This window comes from Rhinopithecus bieti, unplaced genomic scaffold (assembly GCF_001698545.2).
Source record: "Rhinopithecus bieti isolate Rb0 unplaced genomic scaffold, ASM169854v2 scaffold_59220, whole genome shotgun sequence".
Lineage (NCBI taxonomy): Eukaryota > Metazoa > Chordata > Mammalia > Primates > Cercopithecidae > Rhinopithecus > Rhinopithecus bieti.
In genome coordinates, this window is record NW_016822842.1 from 2322 (window position 1) to 21936 (window position 19615).

Here is a 19615-nt window from a genome sequence, read left to right on the forward strand (position 1 = left end):
GGTTCATAACTGGAGCTCAGTAAGTACACACTGAAGCAATGAATGAAACGGTCAGAGGAGCAAACACAAGCCTGATAACACCCAGTGGTTGTACACAGCTGGTGGGAAAAGAAACTGAAACAATCTTCTACAGGGTAATTTGTCAAGATATAGTTAACTATCGTATTATATTGGATATATATTAAAAGGCTTTAGAATGTTCAGCCCTTCCATTAAGTAATTCTACTTTTGAGTACATGGCCTAAAAAAATCAGATGTACAGAGACTTATGTGTAAGATGAGATTTCATGCAGCCACTAAAAATTACACACGTCTGGCTGGGCACGGTGGCTCACACCTGTAATCTCTGCACTTTGGGAGGCTGAGGTGGGCAGATTGCCTGAGCTCAGGAGTTCAAGACCAGTCTGGGAAACATGGCGAAACTCTGTCTCTACTAAAACACAAAAAATTAGCCAGACGTGGCGGCATGCACCTGTAGTCCCAGCTCTTCGGGAAGCTGAGGCAAAAGAACTGTTTCAACCCAGGAGGCAGAGGTTGCAGTGAGATGAGATCGTGCGACTGCACTCCTGCCTGAGCAACAGAGAGAGACACTGTTTCAAAAAAAAAAAAAAGAAAGAAAGAAAGAAAAAGAAAAAAAAAAATTAGCCAGGCATGGTGGCCTGTAATTCCAGCTACTCGGGAGGCTGAGGGAGGAGAACCACTTGAACCCGAGAGGCAGAGGGTGCAGTGAGCCGAGATCGCACCACTGTACTCCAGCCTGGGTGATAGAGTGAGACTCTGTCTCAATTTAAAAAAAAATTATACACATCTGTATTTACTACAGTAACACATACATTGTATATTATTATATGCAAACTCAGCACATGCATATATCAAACCAAGTTCTCCTAACCACAAATTTAAATAAAACTCCTTCTCAAAGCATAGCAGATGTCTATTCACATGCTTATCTCAGTGTGACTAGGGACAAGGGCACATATATTCAGTGCAGTTATTCTACAACAAAAAATCTAAACAGGGCTGGGTGCCATGGCTCACGCCTATAATCCCAAAACTTTGAAAGGCTGAGGTAGGAGGGTCCCTTGAAGCCAGGAGTTCAAGACCAGCCTAGGAAACATAGCAAGACCCTGTCTCTACAAAAAAAAAAAAAATTAAAAATTAGCTGGACATGGTAGCACACCTGTAGTCCTGACTACTCGGAAGGCTGAGGTGGTAGGATCACTTGAACCCAGGAGTTCAGAGTTACGATCAAACCACTGTATACCAGCCAGGGTGACAAAACAAGACCCTGTCTCTGGTGGAAAAAACAAACAAAGAGAATAATGTCTAATGTGTATTATTACCAGCTGTTACTGAACTTTTCAGAAAATCATCAGCAAGTGAAAGATAGATCCCACTATTCACTCACATGACATCCAGCACAGAGTCATTTCGAATGACCTTATGGCAGACATCAGCTAGTAGGAAGAGCCCTCCGTCCGTCCTTCGGATGCTAGCTGCATAGCCCGGCCAGATCTGCAATCTGGAGAGAGAGGTGGTCTTAACTGTAGGATTTTCAAAGAACACATATACTTCCATGCCCCCATGTGAACAATACTTTGAGGTCATACTGCCCTTTCCTAATAGTAATGAGAAAGCCTCAGGAAACTAAGTTAACTGACATCATTGCAAACTCACTGAAAAACCAAACTAAGAAAGAGATTTAGTTGATAAATTGTATTCACTACCATAAACTACTGCTGAGATTATGGTACTAAATACAATGGTTGTAATGGAAAATTTCTTTCCAGAATAGTGAGGAAGGGGAAAAAAGTACCAACCTGTGTTGCTGTAGTACCATAGCACTTGTAGGGTCATAAAAGTTTCTCCCCACAAGCTTCATATCTAAAAGTTTCATTACCCTGAAATAAAAAGCAAGTATGAGTTTTCTAACAGAAGAGTAATAAAATTACGTTCCATTATTCTTAGCTACATTTGCCTTTGGAAGTCTGAATGGTTAGAAATGTTTGTGCTCTTTGTAGAAGACAGCTTTTATATTGAGAACAATCTTGCTAAAAGAAAACCAAAAACTGCCAAAGCATTTGACTGAAAAAGCAAAGCAAAACGACAGCAGTCTTTTCCACTTACTAGCTGACCAAACACTGAGTTGATTTCCCAGGTTTGATGTACATTACTTTTCACCATTAACTATGAAGAATGCAAGAGAGCCCATTGCTAAGTTTGTGAATAACAGTGTGGGAAAGGGAGTTACGTTTTTTCCTGGCAGTTCAGCTTACTAGGTAGAAATTAGGTTCTGTGGGCCGGGTGCGGTGGCTTACGCCTGTAATTCCAGCACTTTGGGAGGCTGAGGCCTCCCAAATCACGAGGTCAGGAGATCAAGACCCTCCTGGCCAACATAATGAAACATCATCTCTATTAAAAACATAAAAATTAGCCAGGCGTGGTGCCACATCCCTGTAATCCCAGCTACTCAGGAGACTGAGGCAGGAGAATCGCTTGAACCAGGGAGTCGGAGGTTGCAGTGAGCCAATTTTTTTTTTTTTTTTTTTGAGACGGAGTCTGGCTCCTCTGTTCCCGGGCCTGGAGTGCAGTGCCCGGATCTCAGCTCACTCGCAAGCTCCGCCTCCCGGGTTCACGCCATTCTCCCTGCCTCAGCCTCCCAAGTAGCGGACTACATGCCCCCGCGACCTCCGCCCGGCCAGTTTTTTGTATTTTTTTAGTAGAGACGGGGTTTTCCACTGTGTTAAGCCAGGAATGGTCTCGGTCATCCTGAAACCTCCGTGATCCCGCCTGTCTTCGCCTCCCAAAGTTCCTGGGAATTAAAACAGCTTGAGCCACCGGCGCCCCGGCCTTTTCTTTTTTTTTTTGAGGCGGATCCTCGCTCTGTTGCCCGGACTGGAGTGCAGTGGCCCGGATTCAGCTCACTGCAAGCTCGCCTCCCGGGTTTGCGCCATTTTCCGCCGCTCAGCCCCTCCCGAGTAAGCTGGGACTACAGGCGCCCCGCCACCGTCAACCCCGGCTAGTTTTTTTTGTATTTTTAGTAGAGACGGGTTTCACTGTGTTACCAGGATGGTTCCTCGATCTCTGACCTCGGGTTGATCCGCCCCCGTTCTCGCCCTCCCCCAAAGTGCTGGGATTACAGGCTTGAGCACGCGCCCGGCCTGCAGTGAGCCAATATTACACCACTGCACCACAGCCTGGCGACAGAACGAGACTCTGTCTCAAAATAAAAATAAAAAAAAAGAAATTAGGTTCTGTGTTTCATTAAATAAGAGGTAGTTTGAGAATAGTGGCTGTATGAAAATCAGGATGTTTCAAAAGAAGTTAAACAACTATAAGCTATCTGTAATCCAAAAATTCAAGAGACTGAAAAAAAATCCTTCCAGCAAATATTTTTACATACAACCTCTTTAAATAGCCCCCTTGTTACTGTCACCATTAAATATGCGCTATAAACAGCTGCTTTCAAAGTTCCTGAACACACCCAGAGGAACCCATTCTCCTATCCATCTACCTCCAAACCTAATTTCATATATTCAAATCTGGTCTACCACTTGTGAGATAATTTTTGAGTAAGCCCCAATACCATCCATTTATTCATTAAATGCTTCCAAACCCATCTAGAATACACTGTCACATATTTCCATCCAAGCATCTTGAAGAACATTATTGCAAACACAAGACTGAAGTTAAAGGACAACAGAACTTCAGCTGTTTCCTTACCGACGGAAAACAACATTGTAGAAGGGAATGCACAGGTCAGAGCAGGGCTCCAGGATCTTTGTCATCTGAATCTTAATGCTGATTTCAGCACTGTCTGTTTTCCTTTGACTTTTTAACTCAAGAACCTAACAAATAAATACACACAGGTAAAACAAAATGACAAAACTAAGAACTAATGACCAAGTCCTAATCTAATTCAACTGTGTTCTTAAGAACACTAAAATATCTTAAAACATTTTTCTACTTTTCCCCTCACTTTGTTGTCCACACTGGCAAAAGCACAGCATGATGACCATGGTTCAGAAAAATGATGTGGTAAGAGAATTCCAACCAAGTTTACATTTGCAATTTTTTTTTGTTTTGTTTTGTTTTGGAGACCATGTCTCGCTCTGTCACCCAGGCTGGAGTGCAGTGGCACAACCTCTGCTCACTGCAAGCTTCACCTCCCGGGTTCATGCCATTCTCCTCCCTCAGCCTCCCAAGTAGCTGGGACTACAGCCACCACACCCAGCTAATTCTTTGTATTTTTAGTAGAGACGGGGTTTCACCGTGTTAGCCAGGATGGTCTCGATCTCCTTCCTTCGTGATCCACCCGCCTCAGCCTCCCAAAGTGCTAGGATTACAGGTGTGAGCCACTGCGCCTGGCCTACATTTGCAATTTTAAGTTACTCTTTATCACTGAGGTCACAGACTTCCAACCATTCCTCATGTGAGAAGGTGCTTCTTAAGGAATTCAAACCTAAAATGTGCTGTTATGTCCTGCAAAAATGTCTTCCCATCTATGAACAGAAAAATACAACTCAAACGTACAGGAATTCTATGGTTTCCTACTCGTCAAAACACCAGTGCTGGGCCAGGTGAAGTGACTCACGCCTGTAATCCCAGGGCTTTGGGAGTTCAAGACCAGCCTGGGCAATATAGACCCAATCTCTTAAAAGCAAAACCAAACAAAAAACACTAGAGCACTCTTAGGGTTCATCTGAAAGTCCATTTCCTGTTTGGTCTCACTTGTTGAAGCTTAACAGGCAGATAGAGAATAGATCCATCAAACGCAGTGACATTGCCGGTGACAGCTTGATGGTCCTTCAACATGCCGAACCTCATGCTTTTGCACTCCACATTGGGGCTGGAAAATAATGAACAGGATTTTCCTTCAACTTGACTCATACAGCAATCTTTACCACAGCTGTGCAACAGGTGCTAGTTACCCAGTAACTGCTGCTCCATCTAGAGGCCATATTAAAAATTATCTCTCTGACTAGAACTTTGACTCAAGAATACCTGCTTGCAGCTGAAACATCAGAAAATATAAGTTAAAAAAAAATAAAAACCACCCCTAAATTCTACCACCAAAGGACACCTGCCTTAGCATGTCAGTGTATATTCTTTCATATATACATATTTGTTTTTGAGATAAGAGTCTCGCTCTGCCGCCCAGGCTGGAATGCAGTGGTGCGATCTTGGCTCACTGCAACCTCCACCTCCCAGGTTCAAGCGATTCTCCCATTGTTTCCTTAACATTTGTCAATCCATTTTCAGAGGGAGGGTTCCCCCCCCCTTTTTTTTTTTTTTTTTTTTTTTTTTTTTGAGATAGGGTCTTGCTCTGTCACCCAGGCTGAAGTACAGTGGCATGATCATGGCTCACTGCAGTCTCAAACTCCTGGGCTCAAGTGATCCTTCTGCCTCAGGCCCCCAAGTAACTGGGACTCTAAGTGTACCACTAGACCTGGCTAACTTAAAAAACATTTTTTTTTTTCGCCCTGGCACAGTGGCTCATGCCTGTAATCCCAGCACTTTGGGAGGCCAAGGTGGGTGGATCACTTGAGACCAGGAGTTCAAGATCACTCTGGCCATCATGGTGAAACCCTGTTCTACTAAAAATACAAAAAAATCAGCGGGGTGTGGTGGCACGTGGTTGTAATCCCACCTACTCGGAGGCTGAGGCATGAGAATCGCTTCAGTCTGGGAGATGGAGGTAGCACTGAGGTGAGACTGTGCCACTGCACTCCGGCCTGGGCAACAAAGTGAGACTGTCTCAAAAAAATAAATAAAATAAAATTTTTTGTTGTTGTTACCTAGGATAGTCTTGAACTCCTAGCCTCAAGCAACTGTCCCTCCGTGGCCTCCCTAAGTGCTGGGATTACAGACATGAGCCACTGCATGCAGCCCTCTCCCCTCTTTAATGCTCACCTCTTTGCTGTACGTTTCACAACAAGCCTGTTTCCTAGGATCCAATTTTCCCCGCTTTTCTGACTACTTCCCTCTACCTGTTGTATGTGCTCAGCTCTGCTTTCTTACCTCATAGAAACTATTAAAGCAAAAAAAAAAAAAAGAAACTATTAAAGCAATCCTGTTGCCTTCTATAATTATTCCATTTTCTCATTCCTCTTACAAACTTTTTAAATGACTGGCCAAGTCACTGGCTACTTCTTATGGCCTATACCCTCCTTGGTGCTTTTTATCTTTCCTTTTTTTTTCTCTCTACAACTCTAACAAAACTACTAGAAGATCACAACACCCTCAACAAGCAAATCCAGTTGCTTTTTTTCCTGTGGCGAAAGTCAACCACCTTCTCATTAGCTTCATTCAAATGAGTCCTTCCTTTGGTCTTTATAACATACCTTCAGAATATTTTCTCCCTAACTGTTCCTTACTTCTCTCTTTCACTTCAGTTCTTCCTCTTGTGTCATCAACTAGCAGCTGTCCTTCATAAATTCAGCCTTCCTAGTATAGCTACCTTTAGAAACAGTATGGAAGTTTCTGGCCAAGCATGGTGGTTCATGCCGGTAATCCCAGCACTTTGGAGGCCAAGGCAGGTGGATTACTTGAGGTCAGGAGTTTGAGACCAACCTGGTCAACATGGCAAAACCCCGACTCTACCAAAAAAAAATACAAAATTAGCCAGGCATGGGGCGCTCGCCTGTAATCCCAGCTACTAGGAGGATGAGGCAAGAGAATTGCTTGAACCTGGGAGGCAGAGGTTGCAGTGAGCTGAGATTGCACCACTGCACTCCAGCCTGGGTGACAGATTGAGACCCTGTCTCAAAACAAAAAAAAAAAAAAAAAAGAAAAGAAATAGTATGAAAGTTTCTTTAAAAAGCTAAAAATAGTACTACATATGATTCAACAATCCCACTTCTGGGTATTTATCCAAAGGAATTAAAATCAGTGTGTCAAAGAGATATATGTGTACTCCCATGTTCACTGCAGCACTATTCACAACAGGCAAGACATAGAATCAATCTAAGTGTCCACCAACGGATGAATGGATAAAGTGGTATACATACACAATGGAATACTATATAGCCTTTAAAAAGAAGTACATCCTGTCATTTGTGACAATATGAAAGGATCTGGAGAGTATTATGCTAAGTGAAATACGATAGGCACAGAAAGACAAATACCATCTGATCCATCTATGGAATCCAAAAAGTTGAACTCATTGTGAACAGAGAGTAGGAACATGGCTACCAGAGGCTGGGGGGTGAGGGGTACGGGGAAATGGCAGAAGTTGGTTAAAAGGTACAAAGTTTCAGACAGACAGGTGGAGTAAGTTTTAGTGATCTACGGTAACCATAATTAACAATAGCGTGCATTTCAAAATTCCTAAAACAGATTCTAAATGTTTTCACCACAAAAAACAGTAAGTAGGTAAGGTGACAGATATGTCAATTAGCCTGATTTAATCTATTATGTATACATTATCAAAACATCATATTGTACTCATACATATACACAACTATTTTTCAATTAAAAAAACTGAGACTTCTACATCATCTAATTTTCTTCACAGGTATTTCAAAACACTTATTTTCACAATTCCAGCTAAGAACTTCCAGCTAATGACTCCTCTAAGATATTAAAAGAGAACACAAACTAATATAAACTATTTTTAAATAGTAATAAATCCTAAAATTATTGATATAAAACTGAAGTTATCTTTCTTCATTTTTCTCACCCCTAAATTTAACCCTAGACTGTCACTGGAGAGATGTCAGATGTTGGTATGATGGCTCATGCAGGGAAGGATCCAGGTTTCATGGGGCATGGATTTCACACCACTAGTGGGGGAGGGGAGGATTATTTAAGAAAAAGAATACAAAATTACACATATGAAATAAGTTAAAAGATCATGGAAGACACCTAATGCAAGTTTTAAAAGGCCTTGAACTTAAGCTTCATTAATTTCACATTAACTTCCAGCCTCATGTATAAATCTATACTCTATGAAGTTAAAATAGGGATTGGTAATATAGCTAAATACATACACAAAGTTTAAGACTAACCTTAAACTTCCTATAAGGATCTGAGTAAATGCATTATCTCATTGAGAGGTCCACCAGGAACTATATAGGACAATATTCAGTTATTCCAGGGGAACTATTTCTTTACTGCCCTCTAAGAAGTGAACAATACAAAGGAAAGCTGTGAATACCTGAAAGTCACATGATATTGATAAACTGCTTCATTATGACATTGTATTTTGATGAGGTTCAGTCCCAAAGACTGAGGTGTTCCTTTTGATCCCTGCTTCACAATAAGCTCTCTAGAAAATAAAACAAAAGCAACTGCATGTATCAAAACAAAAAAAATAACTAACCAACCCACACAACCAACAACAAAAAGATAAGGGGAAGTAATATTTTTTCACATTTTGCTACAGATACACAAATCAAGAATCAACACTTACAAAAGCATGCTCTGAAGGCTAATCATTAGCAAGACCTAATTAGATAAGCAAAGTCACCCTACCTTTCCTAATAACATTACCAAATAAACTAGGCCCATTAACTAAGAACACAAGGATGAGTTCTATGGAGAAAGATGAAGTGTCACGATATTCTTCCTAAATTATTTCCTTATCTTCAATAAAACAAAGAACTGTCTCAATTGGGAAGGAAATGAAAGGCCGTGAGTCCACTCTTTTGTTGCATGCTATACATCCACTGTCAACCACATTTAACTTCCGCAATTGTCCCATCTTGGCCGGATGTGGTGGCTCACACCTGTAATCCCAGCACTTTGGGAGGCCAAGGCGGCTGGATCACAAGGTCAGGAGTTCACGACCAGCCTGGCCAAGGTGGTGAGACCCCATCTCTACTAAAAATACAAAAAAATTAGGCGGGGGTGATGGCAGGCACCTGTAATCCCAACTACTCAGGAGGTTGAGGCAGGGAATTGCTTGAACCCACAAAGCAGAGGTTACAGTGAGCCGAGATTATGCCACTGCACTGCAGCCTGGGTGACAGCGTGAGACGCCGTCTCAAAAAGAAAAAAAAAAATTGTCCCATCTCTTTGTCAATCTCCTACTGGCAAAAAACAAAACACCCTGCAGTACTTATTACCCAGGGAGGATCCAACAAAAACAGATTTTACACTACTACACACCAGCCAAAATGCAGAGTTTTCACGATCATTACTAAGTAGAGAAGGCAGTGCTCCTGACTTACTTTTCCTTGTGTTCCACAGTCAGGACCAGAGGGTGATCTGGAGAGTGCTGGGGGGACTGGGGCAGAGTTGGTAGTGATGACAGCTGCGGGGGATCCCTGAATGGTGCGCTGAAGACACAGGGAGGCTTGTCCACTCCTCTGCCAATACCACCTGCTGCTCTTCCCAGTGGTAATAAAGAAGCATCCGAACTCCCTCTTCCAAGCATCCTGAAATGTGGAGAGAAAGGAAAATCGGGGCTTTTTATAACAGCTATGTCCCATCCAGATTATTCTCCCAACTCCACAACCTCTTCCTGGAGGAATCAGCTAAAGTGATTCAAGTTTGAAATTCTCTCAAACCACATATGCCAAGGCCAGGCACAGTGGCTCACGCCTGTAATCCTAGCACTTTGGGAAGCCGAGGTGGGGAGACTGCTTGAGACCAGGAGTTCAAGACCAGCCTAAACAATACACTGAAACCCCAAACTATAGAAAATACAAAAATTATCCAGATATGGTGGCTCATGACTGTAGTCCCAGCTACTTGGGTGGCTGAGGTGGGAGGATCGCTTCAGCCTGACAGGTCGAGGCTGCAGTGAGCTGAGATCATACTACTGCACTAAAGCCTGGGCGACAGAGACAGACCCAAATTAAAAACAAACAAACAAACAAAAAGAAAACACAACATACGCCACCATGACTCATTCACCAACCACTATTGACTGTCAGAGCCATCTTCCATAGCAGAATAGAGGAGAAAGTTTGACTCAACGTAATTAAAGAATCACCACAGCTGAGTGCAGTGGCTCACGCCTGTAATCCCAGCACTTTGGGAAACCAAGGCGGGAGGATTGCCCGACATCAGGAGTTTGGGACCAACCTGGCTAATATGGTGAAACCCCGTCTCTACTAAAAATACAAAAATTAGCTGAGTATGAGGCAGAGGTTGCAGTGAGCTGAGATCGTGGCACTGCACTCCAGCCTGGCAACAGTATGAGACTGTCTCCAAAAAAAAAAAAAAATTAGCCAGGCATGGTGGCACACACCTGTAGTCCCAGCTACTCGGCAGGATGAGGCAGGAGAATCGCCTGAACCTGGAAGGCGGAGGTTGCAGTGAACCAAGATTGCCCCACTGCATTCCAGCCTGGACAACACACCGAGACCCCGTCTCAAAAAAAAAAAAAAAAAAAAAAGTCCAGGCACAGTGGCTCATGCCTGTAATCCCAGTACTTTGGGAGGCCAAGGAGGCGGATCACTTGAGGTCAGGAGTTCAAGACCAGCTTGACCAACATGATGAAACCCCGTCTCTACTAAAAATACAAAAAATTAGCTGGGCGTGGTGACATATGCGTGTAGTCCCAGCTACTCGGGAGGCTGAGGCAGGAGCATTGCTTGAACCTGGGAGGCGGAGGTTGCAGTGAGCCAAGATCAAGGCACTGCACTCCACCCTGAGCAACACAGCAAGACTCCGTCTCCAAAAAAAAAAAAAAAAATCACCACAATCAGGTAATTTTTTAAGAGGACAAATGAATTTCTGAACAGCCCAAGGAGAACTACTTCTTACCCTTTTCCAATGTCTAGCTGTATTAACAGCTGCTGACTACTCTTGGGAAATGCACATTCTTTAATATAAAACCAGACATTGATTGTTTATGAGATGACACAACCCTTCTTAGAGTTGCTCTCTGAACTTACAGAGATATTCCATCTGAATTTGATAGTTACCTGAGAGGGTGACTTTACCCACCTATTCCAACCAATGGAGGCCTCTGCCATCTTGCTGTCCCCAGCTGCCAACACTTTTGGATCCCAAAAAGTGGGAGAGAGTTCCTCCTTGTCCTTGCGTACCAGATTAGCAGACAAGCCTCGACCTAAAATGCCTCTACCTGAAAGAAAGAACCGAACGAACCCCAGCAACGACTATGAGTTAAACGTGTTTTAAAGTATAGTTTTTTTTTTTTTTTTAAGCACAGTTATGTTTCTGAAGATAAACCATTTGGATTTTAGAAGAAACCAATCATATATATCACTGAATTTCTCAAGTTAGTTTTCCACATACCTGATGGAGGCATTTCCCGTTTCAGAGGCGTCTTAGAAACTGTTTCAATGCCCAGGCCTCTGAACATGGAGACCAAACCCACAGACTCCTGTGGAAAATCAAAGAATAAAGTTCCAAGAGGTAGTTTAAAACCCCAGAAACAAGAGCTTTCTTAGTCTTGTTATATAAGAAAAATCATCTTCGAATTCTATAAATGTTTTACAAATAAAGAGAAACATATTTTATAAACTTTAAAAAATACTTGTAACTATGTGATATTAGGTCTTAAAGCACAGTTACACTTACAGCCCATGATTTGATATGCAGTATAACAAAATGCAACAGAACAGAGTTAACTTTTCCATTTTGGTTTGATGAACAGCATAACAAAATGCAACAGGACAGAATTAACTTTTCCATTTTTCTATTTCCTGCATATTCAAGGCAAGAGAGAACAAGTGTACTGGTTAATAAATTTCAAAAAAGCTGGATCATTTACGAGTATCAGAGGTTTGGGTAACCTGCTACTGTTTTCCTATGGCAGTCTTGAATGTCTACTACTGTTATACCAGTTGGATCTGACATGAATAAAAGCTATGTATCGACTCAAGCAATTCATTTGAGTCAACATGTAAGATTGCTGTCATAAACTTTTCTCCTTACAAAAATATTACATTTGACAATGTAAACTCTACTTAAAATAATCCTAACTTTATTATTAGGTTCTTCCTACATTTGCTAACTCTCTTTGACATATTAATTATAGACAAATATTATTCTTGAAATTACTTTATAATTAAAAATTGAAGAATATACACATGTTAAGTGTTCACACAGCAGCAGCAATAACTGAAGCTCCTGTTTTTCTTTAAGATCTGTTCACTGGGCAATGAGCCTTCCAAAATGAACAAATGTTAAGTATTATTACCTCTGAGGCAGGAACTGCTGCTACTATCATAAAGTCAAAACCAGGGTGAAAATCTAAATATTCAGAAAAGAACAAGAGGTTGTATCTTTAGCCCTAACAATTACAGATGGAGGGATGGAGGGATGATTGGAAGCTAGAGGACCTATGGTACTTACCAAGTCTATCTAGCATTCATTACGTGGGACTTTTTCATACCTCTAGAAACTCTAGATTTGAAACATCTGCCCAGATGTATCTATTTGTTAAAGAAAACAAAAAAAGACAACCTTGTTTCTGTTTAGGGTTTCCCAGTTTTGCAAGCACTTTGTTGTTGTTGTTGTTGTTTGAAATGGAGTCTTGCTCTGTCGCCTAGGCTACAGAACAGTGGCAAGATCTCAGCTTGCAACCTCCACCTCCAGGGTTCAAGCAATTATCCTGCCTTAGCTTCCTGAGTAGCTGGGATTACAGGCCCACACCACCACACCTGGCTAATTTCTGTATTTTCAGTAGAGACGGGGTTTCACCATGTTGGCCAGGCTGGTCTTGAACTCCTGACCTCAGATGATCCATGTGCCTCGGCCTCCCAAAATGCTGGGATTACAGGCGTGAGCCACCGTGCCCAGCCCTGCAAGCACTTTGTAATCCATTACTTCCTCTGACGGCAGACAGGTAAGCTATATGCCTCTCCTATGCATCCTGAAGTGGTCTTACCCTTTGTGCTGGCCCCCTCTGTGTGCTTGGCTCCTCTGGCTTTCCAAATACATGGCCTCTGCCTGCAGGTACTCCCCTGCCCAGAGCTGGGTCCAAAGGTTTAGAAGCTTGCAGCCAACAGCCTGGCATCCGTACAGCCTGGTACCGGGATGGGTGGACAGGAGACTGGCCCCTGAATGATGGTCGGAAAGGATCCATGGAAAGGCTGTAGAGAACACGTGTGTTGATCCTGTTCTGGTTAATTACCTGCCAGCATTTTCAAAAGATTAAGGTTCCCAACTGTTTTCCTTTTCCTTCAAGACACACTCACAAAGCATTAAAATAATATTTTGAGTCAGTCCAGTAACATGCCCAGCCTTCTACAACATATTCACTTCAAAGGCTTCTATCTGATCTGTAATATTCTTTTTTTTTTTTTTGAGAAGGAGTCTCGCTCTGTCGCCCAAACTGGAGTGCAGTGGCCGGATCTCAGCTCACTGCAAGCTCCGCCTTTCGGGTTCACGCCCTTCTCCTGCTTTAGCCTCCCGAGTAGCTGGGACTATAGGCGCCCGCCACCTCGCCCGGCTAGTTTGTTGTATTTTTTAGTAGAGACGGGGTTTCACAGGGTTAGCCAGGATGGTCTCGATCTCCTGACCTTGTGATCCGCCCATCTCGGCCTCCTAAAGTGCTGGGATTACAGGCTTGAGACACCGCGCCCGGCTGATCTGTAATATTCTAAAACCCCTTCATTAACAATCCCTTAGAGCAGTGGTCCCCAACCTTTTTGGCACCAGAGACTGCTTTCCTGGAAGATAATTTTTCCTTGGACCCAGGGGTAGGGGGATGGTTTCAGAGTGACTCAAATGCACTACATTTATTGTGCACTTTATTTCTATTATTACATTGTGATAATGAAATATAATAATTATACAACTCACCACAATGTAGGATCAGTGGGAGCCCTGATCTTGTTTTCCTGCAACTAGATGGTCCCATCTGTGGGTGATGGGAGACAGTGACAGATCATCAGGCATTAGACTCTCATAAGGAGCATGCAACCTAGATCCCTCGAATGTGAAGTTCACAAGAGGGTTTGCACAATGAGAATCTAATGCCACCAGTGATCCAACAGGAGGCAGAGCTCAGGTGATACTATGAGCCATGGGGAGCGGCTGTCAACACAGATGAAGCTTTGCTCATTCGCCAACCTCTCATCACCTCGTGCTGTGCAGCCCAGTTCCTAACAGGCCCCCAACCAGTCTGTGGCCTGGGGGTTGGGAACCCCTGCCTTACAGGCTCACATCCTCCTTGAACTTATATTTTCTACCCAAATAGCCTCTCACAAAACGCAGTCCTGTAAGTTAACTAGCTGTTGCATAAGGAAGCAGTTTTTTGGGAGGGTCTCTCTCTGTCGCCCAGGCTGCAGTGCAGTGGCATGATCACGGCTCAATGCAGCCTCAACCTCCTGGGCTCAAGTGACCCTTACATCTCAATCTCCTGAGTAGCTGGGACTACAGGCATGCACCACAACACCCAGCTAATTTGTATATTTTTTGTAGAGACAGGGTCTTGCCATGTTGCCAAGTCTGGTCTCAAACACCTGGGCTCAAGCAATCTGCTGCCTCAGCATCCCAAAGTGTTGGGATAACAGGCGTGAGCCACCGCACCTGGCTAAGGCAGTTTTTACGTATGGTGATGACTTTGGTTTACAAACAATTTTTTTTTTTTTTTTTGAGACGCAGTTTCACTCTTGTTGCCCAGGCTGGAGTGCAATGGCACAATCTCAGCTCAATGCAACCTCTGCCTCCTGGGTTCAAGTAATTCTCCTGCCTCAGCCTCCCGTGTAGCTCGGATTACAGGCATGCGGCACCACATTCGGCTAATTTTGTATTTTAGTAGAGACGGGGTTTCTCTATGTTGGTCAGGCTGGTCTCAAACTCCCGACCTCAGGTGATCAGCTCACCTGGGCCTCCCAAAGTGCTGAGATTACAGGCGTGAGTTACTGCGCCTAGCCTATAAACAATTGCACTTAACATAGCCATATCATAAAATTATTGTCAATAAATATTTATGGGTTTTTGCTTTGTTCTTAGCCTTTCTTTCCTACATAAGAGTCCTAACTTTTTTCCAGTCTATGATTGCACTAACCTCTTTTCCTTGATCTGTTTAGTTGCTTCTCCGAATCGCTATCCAATTCTTTTTTTACAAAATTCTTCCTTCAGGCTGAGTACAGTGGTTCATGCCTGTAATCTCAGCACTCTGGGAGGCCTAGGTGGGATGACCACTTGAGGCCAGGAGTTTGAGGCCAGCGCCTTAGGAACACAGTGAGACCCTGTCTCTATAAAAAATTTAAAAATAGAAAAAAAATTTTTTTTAAACTCTCTTCTTTCAGACTCCACCAGAAGTCTCCAGAGGACGCAGTCTTTCTGCTTCGAGCCCACAATACTTGCTCAGTCTCACAGGTTGCATTTAACACCCTTCTCTCCCCTAGGTTACCAGGGGTGAGGCTCTCCCTGGCTTCCCCACTAAATCTAAAGCCCATCAGGTCTCTGCAAAATCACTTCATAACCTGTAGGTTGGGCGTGGTGGCCCATGCCTGTAATTCCAGCGCTTTGGGAGGCGGGTGGATCACTTGAGGTCAAGAGTTCAAGGCCAGCATGGCCAACATGGTGAAACCCTGTCTTTACTAAAAATACAAAAATTAGTCAGGTGTGGTGGTGCATGCCTGTAATCCCCCCTACTCAGGAGTCTGAGGCACCAAATCACTTGAACTCAGCAGGCGGAGGTTGCAGTGAGTCAAGATGGTGGCACTCCAGCCTAGGTGACAGAGCAAGATTCTATTTCAAAAAAAAAAAATCACTTTATAACCTACAGATTTCAAGACACCCTCTTCAAGGGGCTCCTTTCATTGTCCTGACTTGTCCCTGATTCCTGAAAAATATTTCTTAACGGAAAAGATTTTTTTTTTTAAGACAGGGTCTTGCTCTGTCATCCACGTTGAGTGAAGTGGTGGGATCTTAGCTCACTGCAGTCTCAACCTCCTGTGCTTAAGCAGTCCTCTTGTCTCAGCCTCCCAAGTAGCTAGGACTTCAGGTACCTGCCACCATACCCAGCTAATTTTTTTTTTTTTTTTTTTTTTTTTTTTTTTTTTTTTGAGGCAGGTCCCTTGCCTGTCGGCCCAGGCTGGAGTGCAGTGGGCCTTGATCTCAGCTTCCACTGGGCAACTCCACCTCCCGTGGTTTACGCCATTCTCCTGCTCAGGCCTCCCAGTAGGCTGGGACTACAGGCGGCTGCCCACCTTCGCCCGGGCAGGTTTTTTTGTATTTTTTAGTGGGAGACGGGGTTTCACCCGTGGTTAGCCCAGGGATGGTCTCGATCTCCTGGACCTCGTGATCCGGGCCCCCATCTTCGGCCTTCCCAAAAGTGCTGGAGATTACAGGCTTGAGCCACCGCACCCGGCCCATACCCAGTTAATTTTTAAAAAATTTTGTAGAGACGGGATCTTACCATGTTGCCCAGGCTGGTCTCAAACTGCTGACCTCAAGTGATCCTCCTACCTCAGCCTCCCCAAATGCTGGAAGAAGCCTCTTCTTAACTTTCAAAAAGCTGTCTTGGCCAGGCATGGTGGCTCATGCCTGTAATCCCAGCACTTTGGGAGGCCAAGGCAGGCAGATCACAAGGTCAGGGGTTTGAGACCAGCCTGACCAAAATGATGAAACCCCATCTCCACTAAAAATACAAAAATTGGCCAGGCATGGTGGCGTGCACCTGTAATCCCAGCTACTCGGGAGGCAGGGCAGGAGAATCGCTTGAATCCAGGAGGCAGAGGTGGTAGTGAGCAGAGATCACGCCACTGCACTCCAGCCTGGGCAACAGAGTGAGACTCCGTCTCAAAACAAACAAACAAAAATAAAATTAAAAAGCTGTCTTAAGTATTAGCTACAGAGAAATCATACATTTAAAGAAAAGATTAACACACAATTCCTAGGTCCACATCATAGTGCAGACAGTTCAAGAACCTGAAAAATTTATTGAACTAAACTATCCTCTTTCACACTCTAAATGCAAGCTATGACTCCCTTTCTTGAAGGCTATATTTAACTGCTAACACCCCTTTTCGGTGAGCCAAGACTCTGCTCACACCTCCCCACTACCACCCAAAGAATACCAAGCAATCAGTATGCTAACAGCTACATACTCAGAAGCGCTGGACAGCCTCCCTTAAGGGACATCTGGAATCTTCCTCATTGTCCAGGCTTCCCTCAACCCCCAGCATCACTTCTATAGATTCAGGTACCTCCCTCACAGGACCCTTTCCAACAGTGTGGGTTTCCCCTGGGATCAGGTAGCAGATACTTGGCTGACCAAAAGGTTCAATGGTAAAGGAACCCAGGATGGGCTGGGCCTGTCTCCCTCGCATCCCTGAGTGCGCGCTCCGTGCAGAGGCCTCACGACTCGGGCCTAACCAGAAGCAAGGCCCCCGAAGGCGAGACCCACCCCCTTTCCACCCCGAGAAAAGCACCTTTTCCCAAAGACACAGCCCTGCCGGGGGTTCTATCTCCTCTTTCAGGCCAAATAAGAGGTCCACTTGGGCCTCCCCTGCCGCCCCCACCTGAGCACTTTCTCTGGGGCCTCAGCGCCGGGCCTCGAATAACGAATTCCCGTCCGCGACCGACCCGCAACCCTCAGCACCTCCCCGAAGGGGGAGGGGAGAGGCCCGGGAGGCCGGCTTACACCCCCCACCCCGCGTGCTTGAGCAAAAGCCCACCCTGCCCGCCCCGGTGTGTCCTTGGCCTGCCTGACCTGCCTGGCATGCCGCAACCGGGGCCAGTCCTCTCACCTGGGAGCCAGTCCTCCTCCTACTCGCCCGCATCCACGGACCTCAGGAAAAGATGGCGTTCAACCCACGCCCCAGGGCCCACATGCTCCAGGGCCAATTTCCGCTCTTCGAGGCCGCCGGGGCTGAGCCCATTGGCCACATGACCTGTCGTTCACAAGAGCAAGCTATCTCATTGGCCCATCTACAAGAGAGGCTCGTCCTTTCCAGCAGGTTCGCTGTGCAGGGGTGGTTCGCAGGGAAGGAGCGCTGGAAGTTCTGTGAGCCTCAGCCATTAAAATGTGTTAGGGTTTGGAGAGCCTGACTCCCTTTCTAGGGGCAACTCCTATAAACAGATTTAGCCTAGGACTCGCGTGTTGAAATTGACTTGCCCCATTCCTGCCAGTTAGAGGATTAGCGATACACCTGGTGAAAAAGAAACGGTAAGCTCGGGTGCGCATTCAAACACCTAATTCATATGATTTCTGCACATCACTTTCCTTGTACATAAAACAGACAAAAACTAAAAACACCCATTCATAGGGTTGAATGGAAACGTACACACATAATGACATAATGTATGTAAAATACTTAGCACAAGGAGAAGACGACCCTCGATAAATGTTGCCTATTATTATTTATTGATGCCTAAATCTGGGAGCCAAGAAGAACTTTCTAGGAAGCAGATTAAATTATTAGTGGTTACTTGAGCAACTACAGAATGATTTTACCCAAAGAAAGATTTCTGCCCCTCTCCCAACCATTTTGGCAAATAACTGCATCCCTCCCCCACACCCAGGTTTTACAGGGTGGTTGAGGTCAGGCTTTGGCGGATGCTATAGAGACATCCAAAGGCTCTGCATGGAATAGGACTAGAGAAGGATTAACCTTATCTTTTCCAGGTCTCAGATATCCCATGACTTGTTTTAATCCACACATACAAGGGCCCTCCCTCTCCTTCCCGAATGAGGATAGTCTGAAAATTATTGGAGCAGGATGATTTTCAACTCAGGAATCCAGCTGGCATGATGCCCCTTCACTGTTCCTAGACAGTATTTGTTTACCATGATCTAACATTTTCACTTCCTTTACCACACAACCTTCTTAACTTACAACTGTTGCAATGTTATGTTGTAAGCAATTCTCCTGCCTGTGCAAATACTTAATGGTAGCAAGTGCGGTCAGAAACAGTTATACAAACTGTTTTGTAACCTTCATGAAGATCCAACTCCCTGTTCTTTTAGGAACTCTGACCAAACTTTGCATGACACGCTTATTGTATACACACGAAACAGTATTTTGGGGGCAGGATTCAGCAAATCTTCTAGTTGAAGTAAGGAAATAATAATCCTCAGATAATTTCCTGAACATGTCTTCTATTTGGGAATCTAAACCAAGAGCACCATCACAAAGGGTAGGCACATAGAGTTTCCTATATTTCTATATCCTGTCCATCCGTGCAAGTGTAGGTGGCCTTTGTACAGTATTTCTAGCCAATCCAGACATCATGAACACTACTTATTTAACCAAAGGAAAATCCATATAGTCTTGCTGTTGATTGGACATAAAAATGGTTGAAGCTTCCTGAAACGTGGAAATCTATTTAGAATCTTTCAAAATAATATATCTTGGAGATTATATTCCCAATCAGAGTACTTTAATTGTTAATTAGCCATCCCTAGGATATTGATTAAAAAGGACACACATAGGGGGCGGAGCAAGATGGCCAAATAGGAACAGCTCCAGTCTCCAACTCCCAGCGTGAGCGACACAGAAGACTGGTGATTTCTGCATCTTCAACTGAGGTACTGGGGTCATCTCACTAGGGAGTGCCGGACAATCGGTGCTGGTCAGTTGCTGCAGCCTGACCAGCGAGAGCTGAAGCAGGGCGAGGCATCGCCTCACCTGGGAAGTGCAAGGGGGAAGGGAATCCCTTTTCCTAGCCAGGGGAACTGAGACACACAACACCTGGAAAATCGGGTAACTCCCACCCCAATACTGCGCTTTAAGCA

General features: G+C 44.3%; 1 protein-coding gene and 1 long non-coding RNA gene across 2 annotated transcripts in view; one reads left to right on the plus strand and one right to left on the minus strand.

Moving 5' to 3' along the window:
• Positions 1-1408: 1408 nt before the first annotated feature.
• Positions 1409-17787, minus strand: LOC108521316 (piwi-like protein 2; the record flags this gene model as incomplete). The annotated part of the gene is made up of 10 exons (XM_017861088.1): positions 17628-17787; positions 12809-13054; positions 11212-11299; positions 10900-11038; positions 9174-9380; positions 8159-8269; positions 4732-4849; positions 3724-3848; positions 1821-1901; positions 1409-1522 (listed from the first exon to the last, which is right to left on the minus strand). Coding segments are annotated over exons 1-10 (1262 nt in total), but the record flags the coding sequence as incomplete, so codon positions are not given.
• Positions 17788-17863: 76 nt separating this feature from the next.
• The window catches only part of LOC108521333 (uncharacterized), a 30722-nt gene continuing 28970 nt past the window's right edge, over positions 17864-19615 (plus strand). Inside the window, exon 1 of the long non-coding RNA XR_001883167.1 lies at positions 17864-18046. This is a non-coding gene — a long non-coding RNA (uncharacterized LOC108521333). The remainder of the gene's footprint in view (positions 18047-19615) is intronic.